Below are 22,922 nucleotides of genomic sequence, written 5' to 3' on the forward strand. Positions count from 1 at the left end.
GCAACTTGTAAAAAAAATAATGCGAAATTCTTATTTTTGTGCTAATTTGGTAATTATATGATTTCAATGGGTAATATGAAAGTTGGTTTTCCATAAGGGGGAGGGGGTATGACAAGCAACCAGAGGGTACGTTTAGCCTGACCCATAAATGTTTTAGGAAATCAGATTGTAAGAACACAAAAGATATTTTATGGAACGTTATATCCATAGTCCAAGAATATCCCGAATTGGATTATAAAGGTTGTTGATATACATACACCATCTCACAAGCTTTGTTGGTGGTGGAAATTTACTGAGTACAAATGATGATGATGATGATAAATTAACACATAATTTTTACATGGAAACCCTTAAGTTCTATTAATTACACAACTAACCCCAAACACCCCTATTTACATATGGATATATGGTACTCCATAGTCCATGCCACGACTTTTTAGTAATGAACCGAACTGATATTGACCGAATTCCCGCTGAGTTTCCGTCATAACATGGGTGAATTTGAATACATCGTTACATTGTCATTTTTTTTTAAACGACAACTTTCTTTGCGTTAGGCCACCGCACTTCTCAAATTGAAGAGTCATGTTTCTGCCCTCCGACCAGACTATATTGTCATAACCAAGCTCACGTTAGCTTCAGAGTTTTGCTTGAGCATTCCCCAAAAAACCATTCTATCGACTGTCACTTGACAATTGTTATGTCATCACAAGAGTAGAACTCTCGGGCACCAACACAACAGAAACCCGAGTGGGGGCTCGAGATTTGAATTGTCAACTTCGTAAGCCCTAACTCAAAACATTCATTGGCTTAATCCTCCACCAGAAATAACACAAGTGAAGAATCAAACTTAGAATTTCACCGAAAAACCCAAACCCTCTTATGTCGAATTATAAATTGTGCCTCTAAATACATCAATATAATAGAAACATGTGTAATAATTTATTAATGATAAGCTAAAGGCACGATTCTGTTTGTCCTCCGCTTATCATCATCATCATCATCAGCTTCCGGAGCCCCTTGTCTCCGGCCATGGCGGCCACTTTAATTATCATCAATCCTCTCTTACCACCACCACCACACCGTCCTCACACTCCTTCACTCCGTTCACAAACTCCATTCTTCATTACACCAATCTTCTCTAACCGCAATTCATCTCTAACCGCTTTTGCCGCCATCGCCACTCACACTAACCACACCACTCGTTTCAACTTTTAATGACACAATTCTCAAACAACACTTCACTAAACGAAAACACTCCAATTCCAATTCCAATTCCAATTCTAACCTAACTGACGAAGATATTAATAACTACATCCAGCTCATCAAACAGCAGCAACAACGCAGACTTCGTGAGCTTAAAAAACGTCGTTCGAGTGGTTTAGATAATAATGCTGATAGTAATAGTAATAGTAGTAGTAGTTTTAGTTATAGAGTGGATCCGTTTAGTCTCGAGGAAGGCGATTATGTAGTTCATAAGAAAGTTGGAATAGGGAGGTTTATGGCGATTAGGCCTAGCGTGCCTGAAGGTGATGTGACTCCTATTGATTATGTGTACATTCAGTATGCTGATGGAGTTGCTAAGCTCCCGGTTAAACAAGCATCCAAGTATCTCTATCGATATAATCTGTATGTAACTGATTATTGTTTATATGTTTAGTTCTTTGTATTTGAATTGGTTAGTATGCTGATAGTAGAGTAGGTGTGTGCACGGTTCAGTTCGGTTATTAGCCTAAACAGAAGCTGAAGTTGTCTGTTAATCTGTTTTATTAACCAATCGGTATCAGTTCAGTTAAATTTGGTTAATATTTAATAACTAAAACCAAACTTGGGCTAAATTTTTTGTTTAGAATTACATGAAATGAATGTATAAATACGAAAATACATGAACCGGAGGTATAAAAGTTAGAAATGTATGAAATATGTATGGTTCGGTTCGGTTAAATTAGGTCAATAACCGAAACTAAACTTGGGCTAAAATTTTTGCTTAGAGTTACATGAAATAGAGGCATCAAAGTTAGAAATATATGAAAATATGAGTGACTCGGTTCGGTTAATTTCGCTTAACCAGGAGTACTAGATAACCAGTTTTCGGTTAATTTTGGTTCGGTTTTGGTTAATGGTTCAGTTATTGCTCACCACTAGCTGTTAGAACTGGATTTACATTTGTGTTTGGAAAACTTTGGATGGTTATTTGCAGTCCAAATGAGAGTGGAGCTCCTCGAGGATTGGGGAGATTGAAGGATACGAGTGTTTGGGAGAAGAGGAAGACTAAAGGAAAGGTTGCAGTTCAAAAAATGGTTGTTGATTTGATGGAGGTTTATTTAAACAGATTAAGGTTAAGAAGGCCTACATACCCAAAGAATCCCGCCATGGCTGAATTTGCTTCCCGATTTCCTTACAAGCCCACTCCTGATCAGAAACAGGTTTCTCTCTATCTAAATCCTATTGGAACATATAATATTTAGTGCTTATTAGTATTACCTTAAATGATATCAGAGCATGTACTGGGTTGGATTTATCTATATTTATAGGAGATTTGACACCGGAAATGACGGTTGCATTGTTGTATGAGACGTTTGCTGGTAGATATCCGTTTGTGAAAAGTGAAAAAGTTGTTTTTGATACATATACTATATGTTCCAATAATCCCTTTTCCTTGTTCTAGATGTTAGTGATTATTCCAAAGTTATGTCCTCAAATCTTGATGCTCGTGCAGGCGTTTATCGATGTTGAAAAGGATTTAACAGAGAGAGAAACTCCGATGGATCGATTGATTTGTGGAGATGTTGGATTTTGGAAGACGGAAGTTGCTCAACGAGCCTTATTTTATGTGGTTTCATCTGGGAAACAGGCTATGGTGTTAGCACCTACCATTGTTTTGGCTCGACAGCATTTTGAAGTTATTTCAGAGAGATTTTCCACCTACCCTAACGTTAGGGTTGGACTTATGAGCAGATATCAGGTGATAATAATCTCAATTTTTATTAATTAAATGTTGCATCTAGTCACTACAGTCAACTAGCACATTGTTATGAACCTAACATTTTACAGCTTGCAGACCAGATCAGAAAGAGAGGAATATTTTCATTTAATCCAAAACGGTGAACTGACTATTATTATTGGAACTCACTCGCTTCTTGGTAGCCGAGTCACATATGATAGATTGGGTCTTCTAATAGTTGATGAAGAACAGGTTTCTTATGATCTTTTGATATTAAAGAATATATGAATGTGAAATGAGTTACTACAATCAAATATAAATAACATGTGTTTGCTTTATAGAGGTTTGGTGTGAAACAAAAGGAGATGATTGCTTCACTGAAAACTTCAGTCGATGTTCTAAGTCTTTCTGCAACACCTATTCCAAGGACCCTTTATTTAGCATTAACTGGATTTCGTGATTGCAGGTAATACATGCTAATATTGATAATGTATGAAACAGTAAAACATAATTTAGTTTGTGAAACAGTTAATAATAACTCTTTCTTTTGGTTGTAATTCTTTGCCAGTTTGATCTCAACTCCACCTCCTCAAAGAATTCCTGTAAAAACCTATATTTCAGAGTACAGTGAGGAAAAGGTTATATCAGCAATCAAGTATGAGCTGGACCGTGGGGGCCAGGTTTTCTATGTTTTGCCTCGTATTCAAGGTAAAATTTATGAAATGAGCGTATTTGCACACATTCAAGTTATAGACATATATCTGCTACAGGTGGCCATTTTGACTCATTCTGTACATGATTTAAGTCAATTTGGATTATATTATATATTTATATGTGTAACAGGCCATATGGGTCAAGCAACTCTTTTTTACTAAACAGAGAAGCGGTCAAGTGTGCCGAATGAGTTGAAAGTTGTGTGAAAATATATTTTTATATGCATACAGTTTAAGAAATTAGATTATTGTTGTGTATAATAATATTTTGCGCTTCAACTATTTGAAAAAAAAAATGTATGTTTTTGGACAAACAAGTGTTTTGGGCTAACACAACCCGTTTTGACCTGTTGCACACCCCACCCAATTGGATATGGAGACGCTTCATGTTTTCTAAATCGACTCTTTAAAATCAAACTTAAAACTTGACTTCATATTTCTACAGGTCTTGAAGAGGTGATGCCATTTCTTGAGAAAACATTTCCAGATCTTGAAATTGCCCTTGCTCACGGACAAGTAAATCTTTATTTATTATGCGTTGTTATTAGTTTATTACGCATTTATTAAAAATCTGTTTATGGTTAAACTACGTGTATCTTTTGTGCAGCTATATTCCAAACGGTTGGAAACAACCATGGCAAGATTTGTGGATGGTGAAATTAAGATTCTACTTTGCACAAATATAGTAGAGAGTGGACTCGACATTCAAAATGCTAACACCATCATAATCCAAGACTTTCAGCAATTCGGCCTCGCGCAGCTGTATCAGGTTTCTGATAATATAGTTTTTATAGCTGTATTTAAAAACATTTATCATGTATGCGACAGAACATATCTTTCTAATTTTTTTTTTGTTAAATGATTTTGTTATGTAGTTGCGTGGAAGGATGGGAAGGTCGAATAAGGAAGCACATGCTCATTTATTTTACCCCAACAAGAAGTTGCTTTCTCCAGCAGCAATGGTACGGGTTCCTTCTGTTACACCCAAAATTATAAAAATAATATTAAAAAAAATCACTGAGAACTGAGAAGTCATTTAGTGTCTCATAAATCATAATACTAAATCATTTGCAATATTACTACAGAAAAGGCTAGAAGCTCTTGAAGAATGTGGAGATCTTGGTCAAGGGTTGCAACTTGCAGAAAGAGACATGACTATAAGGGGATTTGGTAATATTTTTGGCGTCCAACAAACCGGGGATGTTGACAATGTAGGCATTGATTTGTTCTTTGAAATGCTTTTTGAAAGCTTATCCATGGTATTACTTATTATAATTATTATTATTTTTATTGTTATTCATTTTTATGTGCAACTTTGCTACAGTTTTAACTTAATTGCAAAATCTTGCTGCTGTTATAAACCAGGTTGATGTACATCGGACCCGATCAGTTCCTTTCCAATCTGTCAAGGTATGTCTTACGCATAATGCTATTTTAGTAACTAGTAACATCTTGATTGGCTTATAAGAGACGATAGATGTGGCCATTTTCACCTAGTTATACGGAAATGGGTCAATGTGGGTTAAATTTAACTGACAATGAGTCAAAATGTTAAATAATAGCTAAAATTGAAATGGGTCATGTGGGTCATTTAACGGGTCAATGGTCTCCTAACACTTAGTACCTTACAAGTTACAATCAACAATGTCCTAAATCGTTTAATTTACAATAACCTTCTTTAGATTTTTATAAGGCGGTTTTTGTAATCATATTGAGCTATAAATTATTTACAAATTACAAAAAATGAACAGAAAAGTGTTGCTGGACTGGCTTAACCAGCACGATAAAGTTCCATCTTTTTTATAATGTATGTGCCAAAACACCAAAATGGCGTACACCTAAAAAAGTGTATTTTGTTGGTGTAACAATAAAAATCAAATCAAATCAAATTTTCATGATTCACATATTTATTAAATATTGATACAACAGTAACTATATTTGTAAATCATGTTACTGACTTACTAAGACCTTTGTATTCCAAGAATATTCTCTTTCTACACCAATAAAATGTAAATGTGTATCCAATTACAGTTACTTGTATATTTTCATAGGGGGTTTAAAGTTTAACATATTTAAGTTTTAGTCGGTTGGTGACGTTTAACTGCATGTTTTATGTCAGTTTGAGTTGGATTTAAACCCGCGTCTCTCATCCGAGTACATAAACTATCTGGACAATCCCATAGAAATAATAAACGGTGCAGAGAAAGCTGCAGAAAAGGACACAACTAGTTTGGTTGAATTTACAGTGGATCTAAGGCGACAGTACGGAAAAGAGCCTTATGCCATGGAAGTTTTACTCAAAAAGTTATACGTGAAAAGAATGGCAGCCGATATGGGGATCAACAGAATTTATGTGACGGGCAAAACCATCATAATGACGACAAACATGAGTCAGCAAGTTTTCAAGATGATACGTGATGCCATGCTGTCAGATATTCACCGCAATATGCTTGTTTTTGAAGGAGAACAGATTAAGGTACGAGAAAGCTAGGGTTGTAAATGTGTCTAGTCGCTTGTGAGCTACTCAAGACCGGCTCGTTAAAAGCTCGAATTGAGCCATGCTTAAACGAGTGTGAGCCCATATTCTGAGCTATATACTGACCTTGATTAGGCTCACGAGCTTAAACGAGCTCTCTTATTTAAAAAATAATAGTTTTGTAATACAATTAATATATAATAATAATAATAATAATAATTATTATTATATAACTATGATAAAAGTAACTAAATAGTATAATATGTTATAAATTATAACATATTATACTATTTAGTTACTTTTATCATAGTTATATAATAATGATTATTATTATTATTATTATTATTATTATTATTATATATTAATTGTATTACAAAACTATTATTTTTTAAAATGTAAAACAAATATAAAAAAGAATATTTATATATGTATGCAAATAAAGTAATTAAATAAGTAATAAATAATAGAAAGAGGCTTGAAATGGGCCAGGTTGAAGCACTTGAGCTCAAGCTTGGGCTCGGCTCATTTACCATATTTTACCAAAATATGCAATTTGAAACATTTATTGCAGCATACTCTCTTCAACAATTCTTCTTACCATTTAAAACAACAAATTGCATACTTTGGTTCAAAATGGTAAATATTTTGTATTAACCGGTTGAAAAGATTCTTTGTACATTTACATAAAAAGCAAATTCGCATTACATTTACTAGCACGATATAAGAAGTATGTATTAAACACATTAAACCTCATAAATGTTTGTTAAACTTAAGATGGTTATTATACTAATATAAAATTTTCAATCATCGTTAACACGCTAATTGTATAAAAATTTGGACAAAGATGTTTTGGGTCAACCCGCCTGTCCGTTTTGTCACCTCTATTTGTTTGCATTCCAAATATCTAATGAACGTGTGCTACAGGCGGAATTACTTATAGATCTACCTAAAGATCAGCTTCTTGCTTGGATATTCCAGTTGTTGGCTGAGCTTCATTCTGCACTGCCAACCCTTATAAGATATTAAGGGAACTCTTTTAACTGTATGCTCGCTAGAAGCGTTCAAGTTTTGTATTTTTTTTGCGGATGCAACCTAGCCTAACCTAACCGAACCGAGCCAAAGTTAGCCTTTTTAGTCAATACGGTTTAAGCCAGGACCACGAACGGTGCAGGCTGATGCTGCATATACTTGTATGGTGCATGCACATTTTTGGAATTGGCCTGCCATTTTTTTGTAAATCGTCAATTCATCCACCGGACTGTGTGACGGCTGCAACTGACATACCAGCATGGTTCATGTAGATGGTGGCATAGGAGTATTATACATGAATGTTTATGTAGCTAATTGGCACAACTACTGGCTTAATGTAATTATTATTCATAGACTTTTTATTTATTTATTAATTATGGAATTTTTATAGGATTTGATCTTTATTTAGAGTTGATCTCTTCTCGAAAACAATTTGAAAAAGAGAAATGTCTAACATTCATAATCTTAATTGTACAATATGCAATTAGAGGCTGTAATATTCTATTATTCATTGAACTATAAATTTCTTTCATGATTCAAATTTGATAATTGTATATATGACAAGAAAGATACTGCTCCATGGATATGATAGCGATCGTTATACATTTTTAATTTCAGATTAAATGAAAAAATAACAAGCACTGTCAGCAGGAATTAAATAATTACAACGTAGAGTAATTACATAATTACTTTATTTGATTCTCACGTTTAACACGTTAATTTCATTTATACGTTAACTTTCCCTGCATCAAATAAACAAGTTGAAGAGCCTTCAATTATTTATTCAAACATACCCAATACTGGACTTGTTTTTCCAATTTAATGTAACATCACCTACCTAATGACTTGAAACTTAGATAACAAGTTTTTTCAAAACAAAAATTAAAAAAGTCAACACAATAAGAAAATAATATTAAAACAGTCAAACCTTCAACAAGTCATTACTTTCTCCTTTCTTCATAATAATAACTAGCCCAAGGGTAGGGATACTGATACCGAAAATCGCAAATTATTGGTACCAGTACTGAAATATTCGGTTCGGTACCGGTACTGAATGTAAAATTGGGAAATACCGGTACCGAAACTCAAAACTTTACCGATTTCGGTACCGGTACCAATACTGAATTTGCTCATCCCTGGATCCCTAGCTAGGGGTGTCATCCAACCAGATTTAAAGCTATTTGAGTTTGGCATTTATGAAACTAAATTTGAATTTGAACCAACTCGAATTCGGTTTGAAATTCTTGGATTCGAGTTCAATTTGAAATTCAGCTGGGATAAAAATCCGATTCAAATTATGATCAATCTAAATTTCGGGTGTTGAGTTCGCTTATAATTTAAACACCCTACTATTTTACGCTTATGCAAAAATGCAAACCGATTCGAATATGAGGCCTAAACCTATGCCCGAAAACACTTAATTTTCACAAAACCACATACCGTAAACCATATTACACGAATGCTGTTATCCAAAACAAAGGATGATCTACTTGATGACATGATGATTATTTCCTATATAAGAAATCAGGTTTCAACTCTTTGTTCTTGATTTTGTTCTTTTGTCTGATTTCGGTTTTTGCAGCCAACACGACATCTTCCAAGAAACCTCTTTGAGGAAACTCTTCCGGTACGAGGTTTTGATACGTCAAAAACTGTTCTTCCGCTTCTTCCTTCTTATCAAGAAGACTATAAATGATTCCCTAAATAAATCAAACTCGCATTTATATTACATTTTTTATAAAGTTTACACGACAAAGCAATGATATTAACGTACCTGACAAAGATAAGGCCTAAAATCCCTAGGATTCTCGTCTATAAGATCTTTGAATTGTTTCAAAGCATCATCCAACTCCGCCTGGATGATAGAATGCATAATCAGTTAATCACAATGTCAAAAAACATACGTACATATATTTGGCAATTCAATCATTAAAGAGCTTGAAGTAGCACCTTAACAACATGCATTTGCGCGATTAATATTCTTATATTCCTTTCGTCCGTGACTTTCTTCTTTTGACGCGCGATTTCCAACGCGTTATTTAGCATTTCAAACACGGCTGGCCCTTCATGATTCTTGTGCATTACCATAGCAAGCCCCTGCTCAAACAAATCAAATTTAAACCTTTCCTATTTCCTTTAAACAATCACAATCAAGAAACCAAAGTTATAAGGGATGACATGTTCGTTTTCTTATTCGTGTTTATTAGTATATCGCCCCCGTCAGTGGCGGATCTAGAAGATAAATTCAGCGATATCTTAAAAAAAATTTGGACCTAGGGGTAGAGGTGCACAAAAAACACGAACCCGGAACCGGACCCGATAAAAATACCCGGAACCGGTTTTTTTATACTCGCGTTTTTAATGCCCGAACCCGTACCTGTTCCTACCTGTAGGGTACTGATATGGTATGCATTTTAGTACCAAAACCCGTACCCGAAACCGAACCCAGAACCGATAAAAATACCCGGAACCGGTTTTTTTATACTCGGGTTTCTAGTACCCGAACACGTACCCGACCCTACCTGTAGGGTACAAATATGGTATGCATTTTAGTACCAAAACCCGTACCCGGAACCGAACCCGATTTGCATCCGGTAATACCCGAAAACCCGAACCGGTTCCATACCCAAACCGAGTTTTCAAATACCCAATCTATACCCGAAAAATACCCGGAAAAATAATCCTAAAAGGTGCAACCCCTTAAAAAATCCAATATATATCCGGAAAAAAAGACAGAAAAAACCCGAAATAGGGTATTTTCAATACCCGGAAGTAGGGTATTCAAATACCCGGTTTTAGAATACCCGGCCCGAACCCGATACATAGGGTATGGTTTTTAGAGACAATACCCAGTCCCAAACCCGACACGGGTATTACCAGTACTCAGTTATTTGAAAATCCCGATTTGTGCACCTCTACCTAGGGGTATCCTAAAATTTGCTTAGAGGTATCCGAATACAATAAACTAAGAATATAAACATACATGAAGAGCTCTAAGCGAGAGTGGGTTGTGTTTCAAGACATTCTTGAACAGAACCTTAGCCTTAGTATAATCACCAATCAACTGATAACACAAAGCCTGCAAGAGCCTCCACTCAAGTTCCTTGGGCTGAATGGTAATCAACTTCTCCACATATTCAACCGCCTCTTTGGTCTTGGCCCGTTTCATCTTGGCGTTGATAACCGACTTCAAAGCGGCAACATCTTTGGGATTAGCCTCCAACAGTTTCAGAGACATCATCATCTCCTCATCATAATCATATTCATCCAGTTCCAACACATTTTGAGTTTGAGTTGGTAGAGGCTTAGCGAGTGCTAGGTTTGAATTTGAAAAGGCACCCATGAAAATGAATGAGCCAATGAGTAAAGTTTTAGTGGTTTGAGAGATGAATTTGGTGATGTTGATATTGGGTTTGTTGAGACAGGTGACTATTGAAGTGGGTTTTCTGAAATTATTGAGTGAATTTGGATGATGAGATTGAGCAAGTGTGAGAAAGCCTGTGGCCATTTCTTCTTCGGAGAATTTGAGTATTGATCCTAAAAGTAAAACCCTTGCAGCAGCAGGGTTTTTGTGCAGGTGAAACCCTCAAATTGTGTCACAAGGTTTCGGGTTTTTCACGTCAGGTTTTTCGGGTTTCAAAGTTTTAGATCTTGACCCGAAATCTAACCCGAATCTCTCACGGGTTTTTTCAGGTTCGAGGCTTTTATGGTTGGGTTAATGGGGTTTAGAGTATCATAGAAAAACAAAAAACAAATAAAAACTACAATGCTAAAGCTAAAATAAAATATTATTCTTTGCTCGTAACTCAGATAATAAACCAACATAACTTGATAAAACAATTTAAAAGAAGAGTAAAACTAACTCGAACCATAATCTTCAATCGGGCGTGATTTGGTTGCTCAATTACGGTTACTATTAGTAATAAAAGAAAAACATAAATTAACAATAAACAATCGATCCATAATAGTTGAAATAACAACAATCGATTATGGTCAGATTTTCGATAACTTTAGTGGCTAAAACTAAGCCTTTTATACCTAAAAATATATTTAATTTCAAAACTAAAAGTTTAATCAGGTTTGTTGGGCATGGCCGGCTATAGGGTATGGCAGGGTAGTCGACCACAGGCCCGATACCCCGTTGGGCCCGATTTAAAAAAAATATTATATGTACTTTTATGAAAAAAAAAGTTACGTATAGTCAATGTTTCAACACAATTACACACCACTAGCCTGGTCTAGTGGAAAATGAGTATGACTTATAAGTTATAACCAAAATATGTGGGTTATAATCTTAGTTGAGACATTTTTAAGCTTAATTTTATACAAAAGTTTTTTTACACAGCTCAAATCATAATAAAGTAAGCTCATTTATAATTAAATTTTAAACCCAACAAAAAATTCCTTTCACTTAAGGTCTAAAAAAATTTCGCCTGTGGCCCCAATTTTTTTTTTCGTTTTCGGGTTAACCCAAAACTTATAAATCAAACCCGAAAACCAACCCAAATTACTTCGATTCGGGTTTGGGTTAGTCTTTTCTTGGGTTCGGGTTAGTTCGGGTTCGGATACAGGTTTTTTTGGGTTGGATTTCAGGTAAAAGTGACATCCATGTGTGGGGAGGTGATTAACAAAGGAGCACATTTTTGGATTTGCTCCGTGTCATTTTTTTTTTAAATCGTCAATTCATCCGTTAGACCATGTGATGGGTGCTAACGATTTTTATTTATTTGTTATGGAAGTTTTATTATTCATTTCTACACAGGTTTAGATAGGAAATATATAGGACTTGATATTTACTTAAGAGAAAATTCCAATTTGCCTCCCTGAAATATATCGGTGGGATATGGATTAGCCATTGAAAACTAATTTGCGCATTATGGACGTCTGTTATATTTTGGCGGGGCAATCTGTGCCATTCCGTCATGTTGACCGTTAGTTGACTGACCACAAATTGATGAAATTACCATTTTACCCCTGAGCTTATAATTAATTTAAAACTAATATTTCTATATATCATGTGGAGTGGGGTTCGAACCCCCGACCTGCTCTTTAACAACCAACAAAACTAACCATTTGAAGTAAGCTAACATTTGTTATAAATATACAATATGAATTATATATACCTTCTTAACATTAATGTGTGATGTTTGTTTATCATCATAATCATATATATCATCATCATATATATCTATATATCATCCAAACGAACCTGAAACAAGCAAAACGAACCGTTTTTAGCATAATTTAAACCCGAAACCACCAAAACAAACCGATTTTTAGCATGTTCTTTACAACAAAAGCATTATAAGACTCAGTGAACATTGAGAGCAATCCATGATAATCAGATCCATGACTTCCATTGTCACCAACAAAAGGTGTATGTCTACTAGCCATTGAGGCTGAATCATTGTCTTCCAGGAGTTGGACATTGAACCTTGTTTGGTTTTGTGAGTTGCTTGAACTACCATCAACAAAAGCCTTAGGTGTATCAACACCATGCTCATTTGGTTCTTCAATGATGGGAATATGTTGTTGGTTTTTGGTTGACAAGTTCCCCATAGGTGCAATGAGAGCATTGGTTACTTGAAAACATGGCTTCTCTTCTTTGATCATTTCATTTTCAATCATTTCTATTTCTACAGCCTGAAGGAAACATACCACATCATCCACCTTCAAGTCATTGAAATTGGCCTTTTGAAGGATGAATTTGCAGGCAGTGTACCATTCCTTAGGCATTGAGTTGAGCAGCTTGGTATTCAAGTCAAAATCAGTCATGACATAATCAATTGTTCTTAGCTCGTTCACAATTGCTAAGAATCTTTCAAGGATTGACTTCAATCTTAGCAAAATTTAAACCCGAAACCACCAAAACGAACCGTTTTTTGGTTGTTTCGGGTTGTTTTTTAGCTAAAAAACGGGCCGTTTGGGTTGTTTCGGGTTGTTTTTTTAGCTAAAAATGGGTCTTTTCGGCTTGTATTTTTAGCTAAAAAACGGTTCGTTTTGGTTGTTTCAGGTTTAAAGTTTGTTAAAAAACGAACCGTTTGGGTTGTTTCGGGTTGTTTTTTAGCTAAAAATGGGTCGTTTCGGGTTGTTTCGGCTTGTTTTTTTAGTTAAAAAGCGACCCGTTTGGGTTGTGTCGGGTTTAGAGTTTGTTAAAAAACGGCCCGTTTGGGTTGTGTCGGGTTTAAAGTTTGTTAAAAAACGGGCCGTTTGGGTTGTTTCGGGTTGTTTTTTAGCTAAAAATGGGTCGTTTCGGGTTGTTTCGCCTTGTATGTTTAGCTAAAAAACGGTTCGTTTTGGTTGTTTTGGGTTTAAAGTTTGTTAAAAAACAACCCGTTTGGGTTGTTTCGGGTTGTTTTTTAGCTAAAAATGGGTCGTTTCGGGTTGTTTCGGCTTGTATTTTAGCTAAAAAACGGTTCGTTTTGGTTGTTTCGGGTTTAAAGTTTGTTAAAAAACGGCCCGTTTGGGTTGTTACGGATTGTTTTTTAGCTAAAAATGGGTCGTTTCGGGTTGTTTCGGCTTGTTTTTTTTAGCGAAAAAACGGTTCGTTTTGGTTGTTTCGGGTTTAAAGTTTGTTAAAAAAAGGCCCGTTTGGGTTGTTTCGGGTTGTTTATTAGCTAAAAATGGGTCGTTTCGGCTTGTTTTATAGTTAAAAAAACGGCCCGTTTGGGTTGTGTCGGGTTTAAAGTTTGTTAAAAAACGGGTCGTTTGGGTTGTTTCGGCTTGTTTTTTAGTTAAAAAACGGCCCGTTTGGGTTGTGTCGGGTTGTTTTTTAGCTAAAATATAACCCGAAACAACCAAAACGGTCCACTTTTTAACAAACTTTAAACCCGAAACAAACAAAATGGGCTGTTTTTTAGCTCAAATATAACCCGGAACAGCCAAAACGGCCCGTATTTTAACTAAAATATAACCCGAAACAACCAAAACGGACCGTTTTTTAACAAACTTTTAACCCGAAACAACCCAAAACGGCCCGTTTTTTAGATACAATATAACCCGAAACAACCCGAACCCGAACCTGAACCGCAACACAATGAAGACAAACAATTTTTTTATATATATAACACGAACACAAAATACATATATCAAAATACCCGAATTATAAACTTCTGGGATTTCACATACATAACATACTAATTAATTTTCACCCGAATTATAAACTTCGGGTTTTCACAAAGGTAGGCACGGAAAACCGGCCCAAAGTTTCAAATCCGGTTGAAATTAATTGTGTTTTGACCCACAAATTTGGCCAAAACACGAGCCGATATTTCTCGATTCCGGACCCGGAATCGGAGATTCACTTCAATTGGCACTCCAAACACGGCCCGATTGAAGCTTAGGTTGATGGTGAGAGCCATTGTAAGGAGGGGAAGCGACGGCGACGGGATGGTGGCTACGGTCGACGGGGAGAAAGTTGAGAAGAAAGTGGCCGGCTATACGGTTGCTTCGGGTTTGAGTGGGTGTCTTGGATGATGATGGAGGTATGTATATATGTAGATATATTGAGTATGGAGGAAAGAAGATGAGAGGAGTAAGGAAAAGGAAGGAGGGGAGGAAATTGTGGTGGAGAATGAGGGTAAGGAAACCGGAAGAAGGAGGAAGAAAAAAATACCCGATGGTCGGACTGCCATTTTTCACAACAACCTGGTTTTTTCAAGCTTTTGAAAAATATAATAATCAGAAGGGCACAGACTAAGCAGCCAGTTTTCTCTATGTAAAAAGTCTAAAAACACCCTCCTTCTCAACGGTCATTAACGGAAATAAATGACGGAATGGCACAGATTGCCCCGCCAAAATATAACAGACGTCCATAATGCGCAAATTAGTTTTCAGTGGCTAATCCATATCCCGCCGATATATTTCAGGGAGTCAAATTGAAATTTTCTCTTTACTTAAAGATGATATTTTCTTGAAATATGGCTTAGACTATAGCAGTTTATGTAATCATTCAGGAACAAGTAATCTCTAAATAATGATCAAAATCCTTAAGAAGTTTGATGATTTCTGCTTTAATGAAATTTAATGACTAGTGTCAAGCAAAAGCAAAGTTGGTAATTGCATTAATGATAGTCGAGTGAAAAGTATAAGATCAATAAAGAATGATTAGATAAGTTGTGATAAGCTTTTACTTTTTACCATGCCATAAAAAACGAGAAGTATCGTATGTTATGATGGTGTTATATTAAACATTAATATGTAGATAAAAGAGCATGTGTTGATTGTTTATTTGTAGGTCATGAAAAATTAAAATCAATAAAACAATCTTTAAAAAAAGAGAATTGCCTATCAACATCCACAGTCTTAATTGTACTGTATACAATTAAATGTTGTGATTTGCTATTATTCATTGAACAATTGATATCTATCAGAATTCAAATGTTATAATTGTTGTATATAATGATTAATCAAGGGTGAAAATTTTGTTGTCAAATATCAACAATATTGAAATAAATATAGGTGTTGTGAAATAAGTCTAATAGCTAAAACAATATGACAATGAGATGTAGGGAGAAAAGGAGATATTTCATTAATAGGTGTATAAGAAAGAGGTACAATGAGATATATATATATATATATATATATATATATATATATATATAGAATAAGAAAACTTGGGGAGAAAGCTAATCTATATTAGGTATTGATAACCATAATATTAATATATTTATAACACTCCCCCTTGGTTATCAACTTAATACGTTTGGAGATGTTGCCTCATTAAAAACCTTGCTAGGAAAACCCAGTGGGACGAAACCATAGCTAAGGGAAAAAGAGTGCAGCGCGTATTGTCTCCCCCTGATTTATGTATCCGTTAAAATGGTAAATATCGATCTTCTATGAAAGTTGCCCAAAACTTTTGTAGTCAATCATTTGCGTCTTCGTCCTTTAACATTTGAATCCTTAAGTTGAATAATGTTGTATGATCTTCACGTGAAAACTTTTATTGCTTCATCTGGTAAACACTATAATTCTGTTGTGTTTCTCTGCATCAACAAGACTAACCAAACTTGTTTTGATGGGTTAGTAAATTATAAACACATACCTTTCATACTTGAAATATATGTTTTAACCCATTCCAATTTGTCTCCTAGCAGGGCACAAGCCGATAAATATAAATAAATAAAATAATAATCATATATAGCTAACAGTAGAACATAATGCACATACTCTTTAATTATGGTATTTCCGAACCAATAATATTTCATATTCAGATAGGAAATGATATAGAGTCATTGTTATACATCCTTTAACATGCTAAAAGGATTAAATTTGTCCATGGTAAAATGTCTCAACATTTTCTATATGCACTTTGGTGGAATTATATACATATAATATATAATTACACATATACTCGAACTATAAGTCAAGCAATAATCACATCGTGTCAAGGACTTTTAAAAAGAACTTTCTCGTTAAAAGCTCATAAGTTTCTCTCGATGATGTTTACATCATCACTGTATGATTATAATGAACTTTTAAGAGTGAAATTTTGATAAAAGTATGGCTAATTATATCCAAATTATCTCCCTCTTTATCAAAATATCTCTTGATTTGTATCAAGTTCAATCCGAATAATTTAATCCATACTTAAAAAGCATAAATCCATGCATTTACCAATCCATCATGGACTTCCTTTTAACTTGACAAATTATGCATACACATTCACTTTTCCAGGATTTTTGCTTCATAAACTTCTCATTAACACATCATTTTGTATCACATATCAAAAAATCCATATTGTACAATTTCTTTGTTTATTGAGATATTGTACTCATCATGTACATTCTCTTCTATGTGTATGCTTATTGATGCACAAGAATTCAATCATTAAGACGTATCACTTAACCTTTCAAGTATTCAACTACCTTAGGAAACTCTTCATGAGTTCCATTTATGCTCAACAATTCAATAATCGTAACATATTCAAATATAACTCTATACACAACAACCACTGTTTTCTCGAGAACTTTCTTTACATGATTTGTTAATTCAAATCCTTCAAAAACTTTATTGTAAATGTTCAGTATCAACTGAATCATAATATTTATTAGACGCTTATCAATTCTCTCTTTGTATTACCAGACTATTTAGGTATTGGAAAGTCATTGTTTCCACCATTGGAGAATGCGTCTCCTAATAATCACTCATAGGTCTTTGCAAAATCCTTGTGCCATCAATTTTGCCTTATATAATTTGACTAAATTTTCATAACTCACATACAAGACCCGTTTGTATCTAACACATTTTACAACTTTAGTTGTATGGACTGCTGGTCCAAAAACTTTCCTTATTTAGAGAATTCAACTCTGCCATATTTGCGTCTTTCCACTTTGGCCAATCATTTTTCATAGGCAGATTTAGAATCTTGATCCTCATAATCATTTAAAGCGCTAATTTTATGTATAAATAAAAACACAACGACGTCGACTTTATGTCGATTCCATATATCTTTATGGACATGATACAATTTAAATTACTAAGAGCTCTTTGTTTTCAGATACCTGAGATTTTTCAAGAACCAACATGTCTAATGTCTTTTAAGAGACCTTTACTGCACCTCGACTTGACCATCTTTATTACATGCTCCAATTTTAGAGGAAATTTTACCTTTGGAACCGACCGGTCTACCATGCCACACGTGTGCATTAGACTTATTATCAATATGCTTTTGTCCTTTTGAGACATTTATTAATTGGAGCATTAGCAGTTCATATGAGTGTCTTAGCTAAACACTCCTTATTGGTAAGTGAATTGTCTGGTAATTGTGTAACATCCTAAAATATTCTAATATTAAATAAAAGAAAGTCGCGTTTTGTTATTGGGCCTAAATAATTAATTAGTATTAATAAGATCATGGACTTGGATTGATTGGTGGATTAGAGGGTAATGGGTCTTAGGTCCATGGGCTTTAAGGGATATAAATACCCCTTAAACCACCCTAAAACCCTAAATCCTCATTCCTTTCATCCTAATCTCTACACACTCCAAACACACACACCACCACCTCATACGGCCGCGAGAGAGAAAACGGGATTCGAGTCTCATTTCTGTGTTATGTTTTCGGGGTTGTGTGCATACTCGAATTGATTGTTAATACATTTATCTTAAGTGATAAGTGTATGTCTTATGTGATTATGTGAAAGGTAAGAATGATTGCTTGCCGGTACGTGAACGATCTTCGGATATTGCACGTACTGTCAAGTTGTAATGCTATGTACGAAATATGAATGATATGTATGTACGTTATGAAAGGTAAGAATGATTGCTTGTCGGTACGTGAACGATCTTCGGATATTGCACGCACTGTCAAGTTATAATGTATGTATGGACTATGAATGATATATATGTATGTTATGAACAAATGTAAGAAATAGAAAGGTAGAAAGGGGACTGGACCCTAATAATATCCAAGGCAGAAAAGGGACTGGACCTAATAATATCCAAGGCAGAAAAAGGGACCAGACCCTAATAATATTCGAGGCAGAATAGAATATAGTAAAGTAGAATTTGAGTTATGAAAGTATGAATGAAAGGATGTATGTATGTAAAGTATGTGATGTTATTAACTAGAACTCACTCAGCGTAGGTGACTTTTAGTATGCACGCAGGTAAGTAGGATGAGACAGCTGGCTTGAGCGGGGAGGCATGGCAGAAGAATAAGAGTCTCGCATCTGAAGACCTGTCATGTTTTATAAGTTATGATTTGATTTTGAAAGACAAGAAGAATGTTTTAAGACATGTTTATGATTTGATACGTAATGTTTTATGAAAGTTTTTATATTCCGCGAATGTTTTTATTAACTCTGATTTTAGAACTGCGTTTATGAGTAAATCCAACACCAAAGTAGGGCTACCGGTAACGGGGTCTTACAAGTTGGTATCAGAGCAAAGTTCGAGAGATTTAAGCATCCTACATGCTTAGACTCGAACAGAGAATGAGATTTAAATAAGAAAAGAAAGAAGATGCCAATCCAAGAATGCCATGTGTCGCTCAAGCAAGCTCATCAAAGGTAAGATGTATGATTAAATGATGTATGTTAAATGATAAAGAAAGGATATGTGAACGTTAGGGATAGGATTAATTGATTGTTTTGATTGACTAACTGTTTAAGTAGAACCAGCACAAATAGACTCATAAAGGAAAGTGTATAGGACACGGAAAGTAACGTGATCAACTAATCACAGCTGGCCACTGTTATTACCTGTTAGCCTTACTATCCTTGTACTAAATAGTTCCTTGAGTGATGATGTTTGTGTTTTCCCTTTTAGAATACGATGGCTGGAGCTGGAGACATTGCTGGAGCTGGAGGTCGCACTGGACGACGCGGCAGGACTCGTCGTGTCCAGCAACCTTACGTTGAGACAACTTCCAACACCGGAGATGAGGGGAGTGCGGCTGGAGAAGGTCCGGTCAACAACGAAGGGGTTCAACTGGATTTCGCAATTCAAGCCGCTATTGTTCATGCTGTAGCCACTACTGTGAAGAATATTACTCCGGGAGGGTCTGCTGGAAGTCGGGAAAGGACTGATGTAGGGGCAGGGGGTGATGGTGTGAGAAATGAAGAAGAAGAGAGGGAGGCCTCGAGTGGAGTTAGGTCTGTGAAAGCCGATGACAGGAAGAGAGGCCGAGGCGGGTGCAACTATAAGTCCTTCAAGGGATGTGACCCGCCGAAGCTGACTGGTTTGGGTGATGCCATCGCCACTCTTCTGTGGATAACCGCCATGGATAAAATTATCCGAATCAGCGAGTGTCGTCCTGACCAAGCTGTCGGTTATGCCACCCAATCGTTTGAAGATGAGGCGATGTATTGGTGGGAATCGATTGAGCAAAGAAGGAGTCGAGAGGAATAAAGGCCATGAAGTGGCAAGATCTGAAAGAACTGGTTATGAAGAAATTCTGTACTGACGCCGAGGTTGAGAGAGCGGAGATGAAATTCCTGAACTTGAAAGCTGGGACGATGACACATCTTGAGTATACCACCGAGTTCAACCGAATGTCTAGGTTGGTACCCGATATGGTCAACACTGAGGCAAAAAGGATCAAGTGTTATGTGAGAGGATTGCCACAAAAAGTCCGCATGTTAGTCAGGACAAGTAAACCTGCTACCTTTGACTCTGTCGTCGAACTTGAAGAGATGGTTTATGCAGACCTGGCAGCAGATGATATTGTGGTGGAAGACGAGAAGAAAGAGAAGAAATGGGTCGCTCCTGTTAAACGGCCCGGTACTCAGTTATGGAACCCTAAAGACAAGAAGCAGAAAGTATGGGAGAAAAGGTCGTGCAAAACTTATGGTAAGGCACATGTTGGTGAGTGTAGATGGAGTAAGGGTTCAGATGTTTGTTATGAGTGTGGGAAGAGTCATGCTGGTGAGTGCAAGTTCGGTACGAATGCTTGCTACAAGTGCGGAAAGGTGGGGCATTACGCTCCAGATTGTACTGCAAGGTCCGCGTGTTACAAGTGCGGTAAGCCGGGTCACTTTGCAAGGGAATGTACTGAGAATGAAGCGGGAGGAAGTGGGAAGAAGGATGCTGAACCGACAAGACCAAGGACCAGAGCTTACATGTTGACCCAAGAGCAAGCCAAGCAGATTCCTGATGTTGTGACTGGTACGTTCTTAGTAAATGGTATTTCCGCTTCAGTATTATTTGATTCGGGTGCGAATAGAAGTTTTGTAGCTACGACATTTAGTAAACTAGCTAAAATGAAATGTTGCCGAGTGTCTGAAACCTTGATAGTAGAAACCACTAGCGACACTTCGGTGAAAATAATGAGAATGGTTAAGGACTGTAAGATAGAGTTAGAGGGACATGAGTTCCCTGTTACCTTGTATGTTATGACCTTAGGAGGGTTCGATGTGGTTTTGGGAATGGATTGGCTGTCTGAGTATGAAGCTCAGATAGTGTGTAAGAGTAGGATAATAAGGTTAAAGTCCTTGGATGGTAGTGTAGTGACGGTTTATGGTGATAAGGAAAGTTCTGGCCTTAACGTCATTTTGATGATAAAAGCCGAGGGATTGTTAAGGCGAGGGTGCGGTGCTTACCTGGCGTATGTTGTCAACTCTACGGCCGAGACAAAAGAAATGAAAGATGTTCCTATAGTGCGCGATTACCCAGAAGTATTCCCTGAGGATTTTCCGGGGTTGCCACCGGAGCGAGAGATAGAATTCCAGATAGATTTAGTACCAAGAGCCCAGCCCGTCGCGAAAGCGCCTTACCGTCTAGCGTCGTCCGAGATGAAAGAACTAATGTCCCAACTGCAAGAACTCCTCGACAAGGGTTTCATTAGACCAAGTGTTTCCACGTGGGGCGCGCCAGTGTTATTCGAAAAGAAAAAGGATGGGAGTATGAGAATGTGCATAGACTATCGCGAGCTGAATAAGCTTACGGTAAAGAATAGATATCCCTTGCCAAGGATCGATGATCTGTTTGACCAACTGCAAGGTTCAAGTTGGTTCTCACGGATAGATCTCAGATCAGGCTATCATCAGCTCAAGGTGAAAGAGGCAGACATCCCTAAGACAGCGTTTCGGACGCTGTATGGACACTACGAGTTCCTCGTGATGTCATTCGGTCTAACAAATGCTCCTGCAGCATTTATGGATATGATGAATAGGGTGTGTCGGCCGATGTTGGATAAGTCGGTTATCGTCTTCATTGATGATATATTGATTTATTCAAAGAGCGAGTCTGACCATGCTGAGCATCTGAGAGAGGTATTGGAGACTCTGAAGAAGGAGAAGTTATATGCTAAATTTTCGAAGTGCGCATTCTGGTTGCGAGAAGTGCAATTCCTAGGACACGTGATTAATCCGGAAGGGATTATGGTAGACCCCGCAAAGATTGAAGCGATAACAAATTGGAAGACTCCGCAGAATCCGACTGAAATACGAAGCTTCTTAGGGTTAGCTGGCTACTATAGGAGATTCATCGAAGGTTTCTCCAAGATAGCCGCACCATTGACCGGTATGACCCGACAGTCGGTGGTATTCAGTTGGGGAAAGTTCCAAGAAGAAACATTTGAAGAGTTAAAGAAAAGACTCACACAAGCACCAATCCTTGCTCTGCCCGATGGTGACGAGGATTTAGTTGTTTGTGCTGATGCCTCGCATCAAGGATTAGGTTGCGTGTTGATGCAACGAGGAAAAGTGATAGCCTATACATCTAGACAGTTGAAAGTCCATGAGAGTACTTATCCAACGCATGATTTGGAACTAGCGGCAGTTGTACATGCTCTCAAGATTTGAAGACACTACTTATATGGTACTAAGTGTACTATCTACACCGACCATAAGAGCTTGAAGTACTTCTTTGAGCAGAAAGAACTGAATATGAGACAGAGAAGGTGGTTAGAGCTGATAAAAGATTACGATTGTGACATTAAGTATTACCCCGGTAAAGCTAATGTAGTCGCTGATGCGCTAAGTCGCAAGAATGAAGAAGTCACTGCAACAGTGAAGTCCTACTAGCTGATTATGAACTCAAGCCTTTTTGAAGAAATCATCAAAGTGCAGACAGAAGTACTAGCTGAGGAAGGGTTAGTGAAAAAGGAAAGAATTTATGGCCAGCAAGATGAGTTGATGGAAAACACTCATGGCGTTAAGACTAGATTTGATCGCATGTGGATCCCACGCCATGGAGATCTCAGAGGTCGAATCTTAGATGAAGCTCATAAGTCAAGATACTCGATTCATCCAGAATCCAACAAAATGTACCAAGACCTGAAAAGAGACTACTGGTGGCCAGGAATGAAGAATGA

General features: G+C 36.6%; 1 protein-coding gene and 1 pseudogene across 2 annotated transcripts; one reads left to right on the plus strand and one right to left on the minus strand.

The window, feature by feature from the left end:
* Window positions 1-1,032: 1,032 nt before the first annotated feature.
* Window positions 1,033-7,524, plus strand: LOC143537226 (ATP-dependent DNA helicase At3g02060, chloroplastic-like; annotated as a pseudogene). The gene is made up of 13 exons (XR_013136009.1): window positions 1,033-1,629; window positions 2,201-2,426; window positions 2,720-2,965; window positions 3,062-3,196; window positions 3,286-3,410; window positions 3,513-3,652; window positions 4,103-4,173; window positions 4,265-4,426; window positions 4,533-4,619; window positions 4,743-4,916; window positions 5,023-5,067; window positions 5,777-6,133; window positions 7,058-7,524. The product of XR_013136009.1 is annotated as an ATP-dependent DNA helicase At3g02060, chloroplastic-like (transcript).
* Window positions 7,525-8,529: 1,005 nt separating this feature from the next.
* LOC143537227 (protein SLOW GREEN 1, chloroplastic-like) lies at window positions 8,530-10,670 on the minus strand. The gene is made up of 4 exons (XM_077031043.1): window positions 10,146-10,670; window positions 9,113-9,259; window positions 8,937-9,017; window positions 8,530-8,862 (listed from the first exon to the last, which is right to left on the minus strand). Exons 1-4 carry the CDS (start codon window positions 10,668-10,670, stop codon window positions 8,668-8,670), a joined length of 948 nt encoding a protein of 315 aa, XP_076887158.1. The 3' UTR covers window positions 8,530-8,667.
* Window positions 10,671-22,922: the final 12,252 nt, after the last annotated feature.

Source organism: Bidens hawaiensis, unplaced genomic scaffold (assembly GCF_021521415.1).
Source record: "Bidens hawaiensis isolate Kalapana, Puna unplaced genomic scaffold, B.hawaiensis_p1.1 tig00011151_1, whole genome shotgun sequence".
Lineage (NCBI taxonomy): Eukaryota > Viridiplantae > Streptophyta > Magnoliopsida > Asterales > Asteraceae > Bidens > Bidens hawaiensis.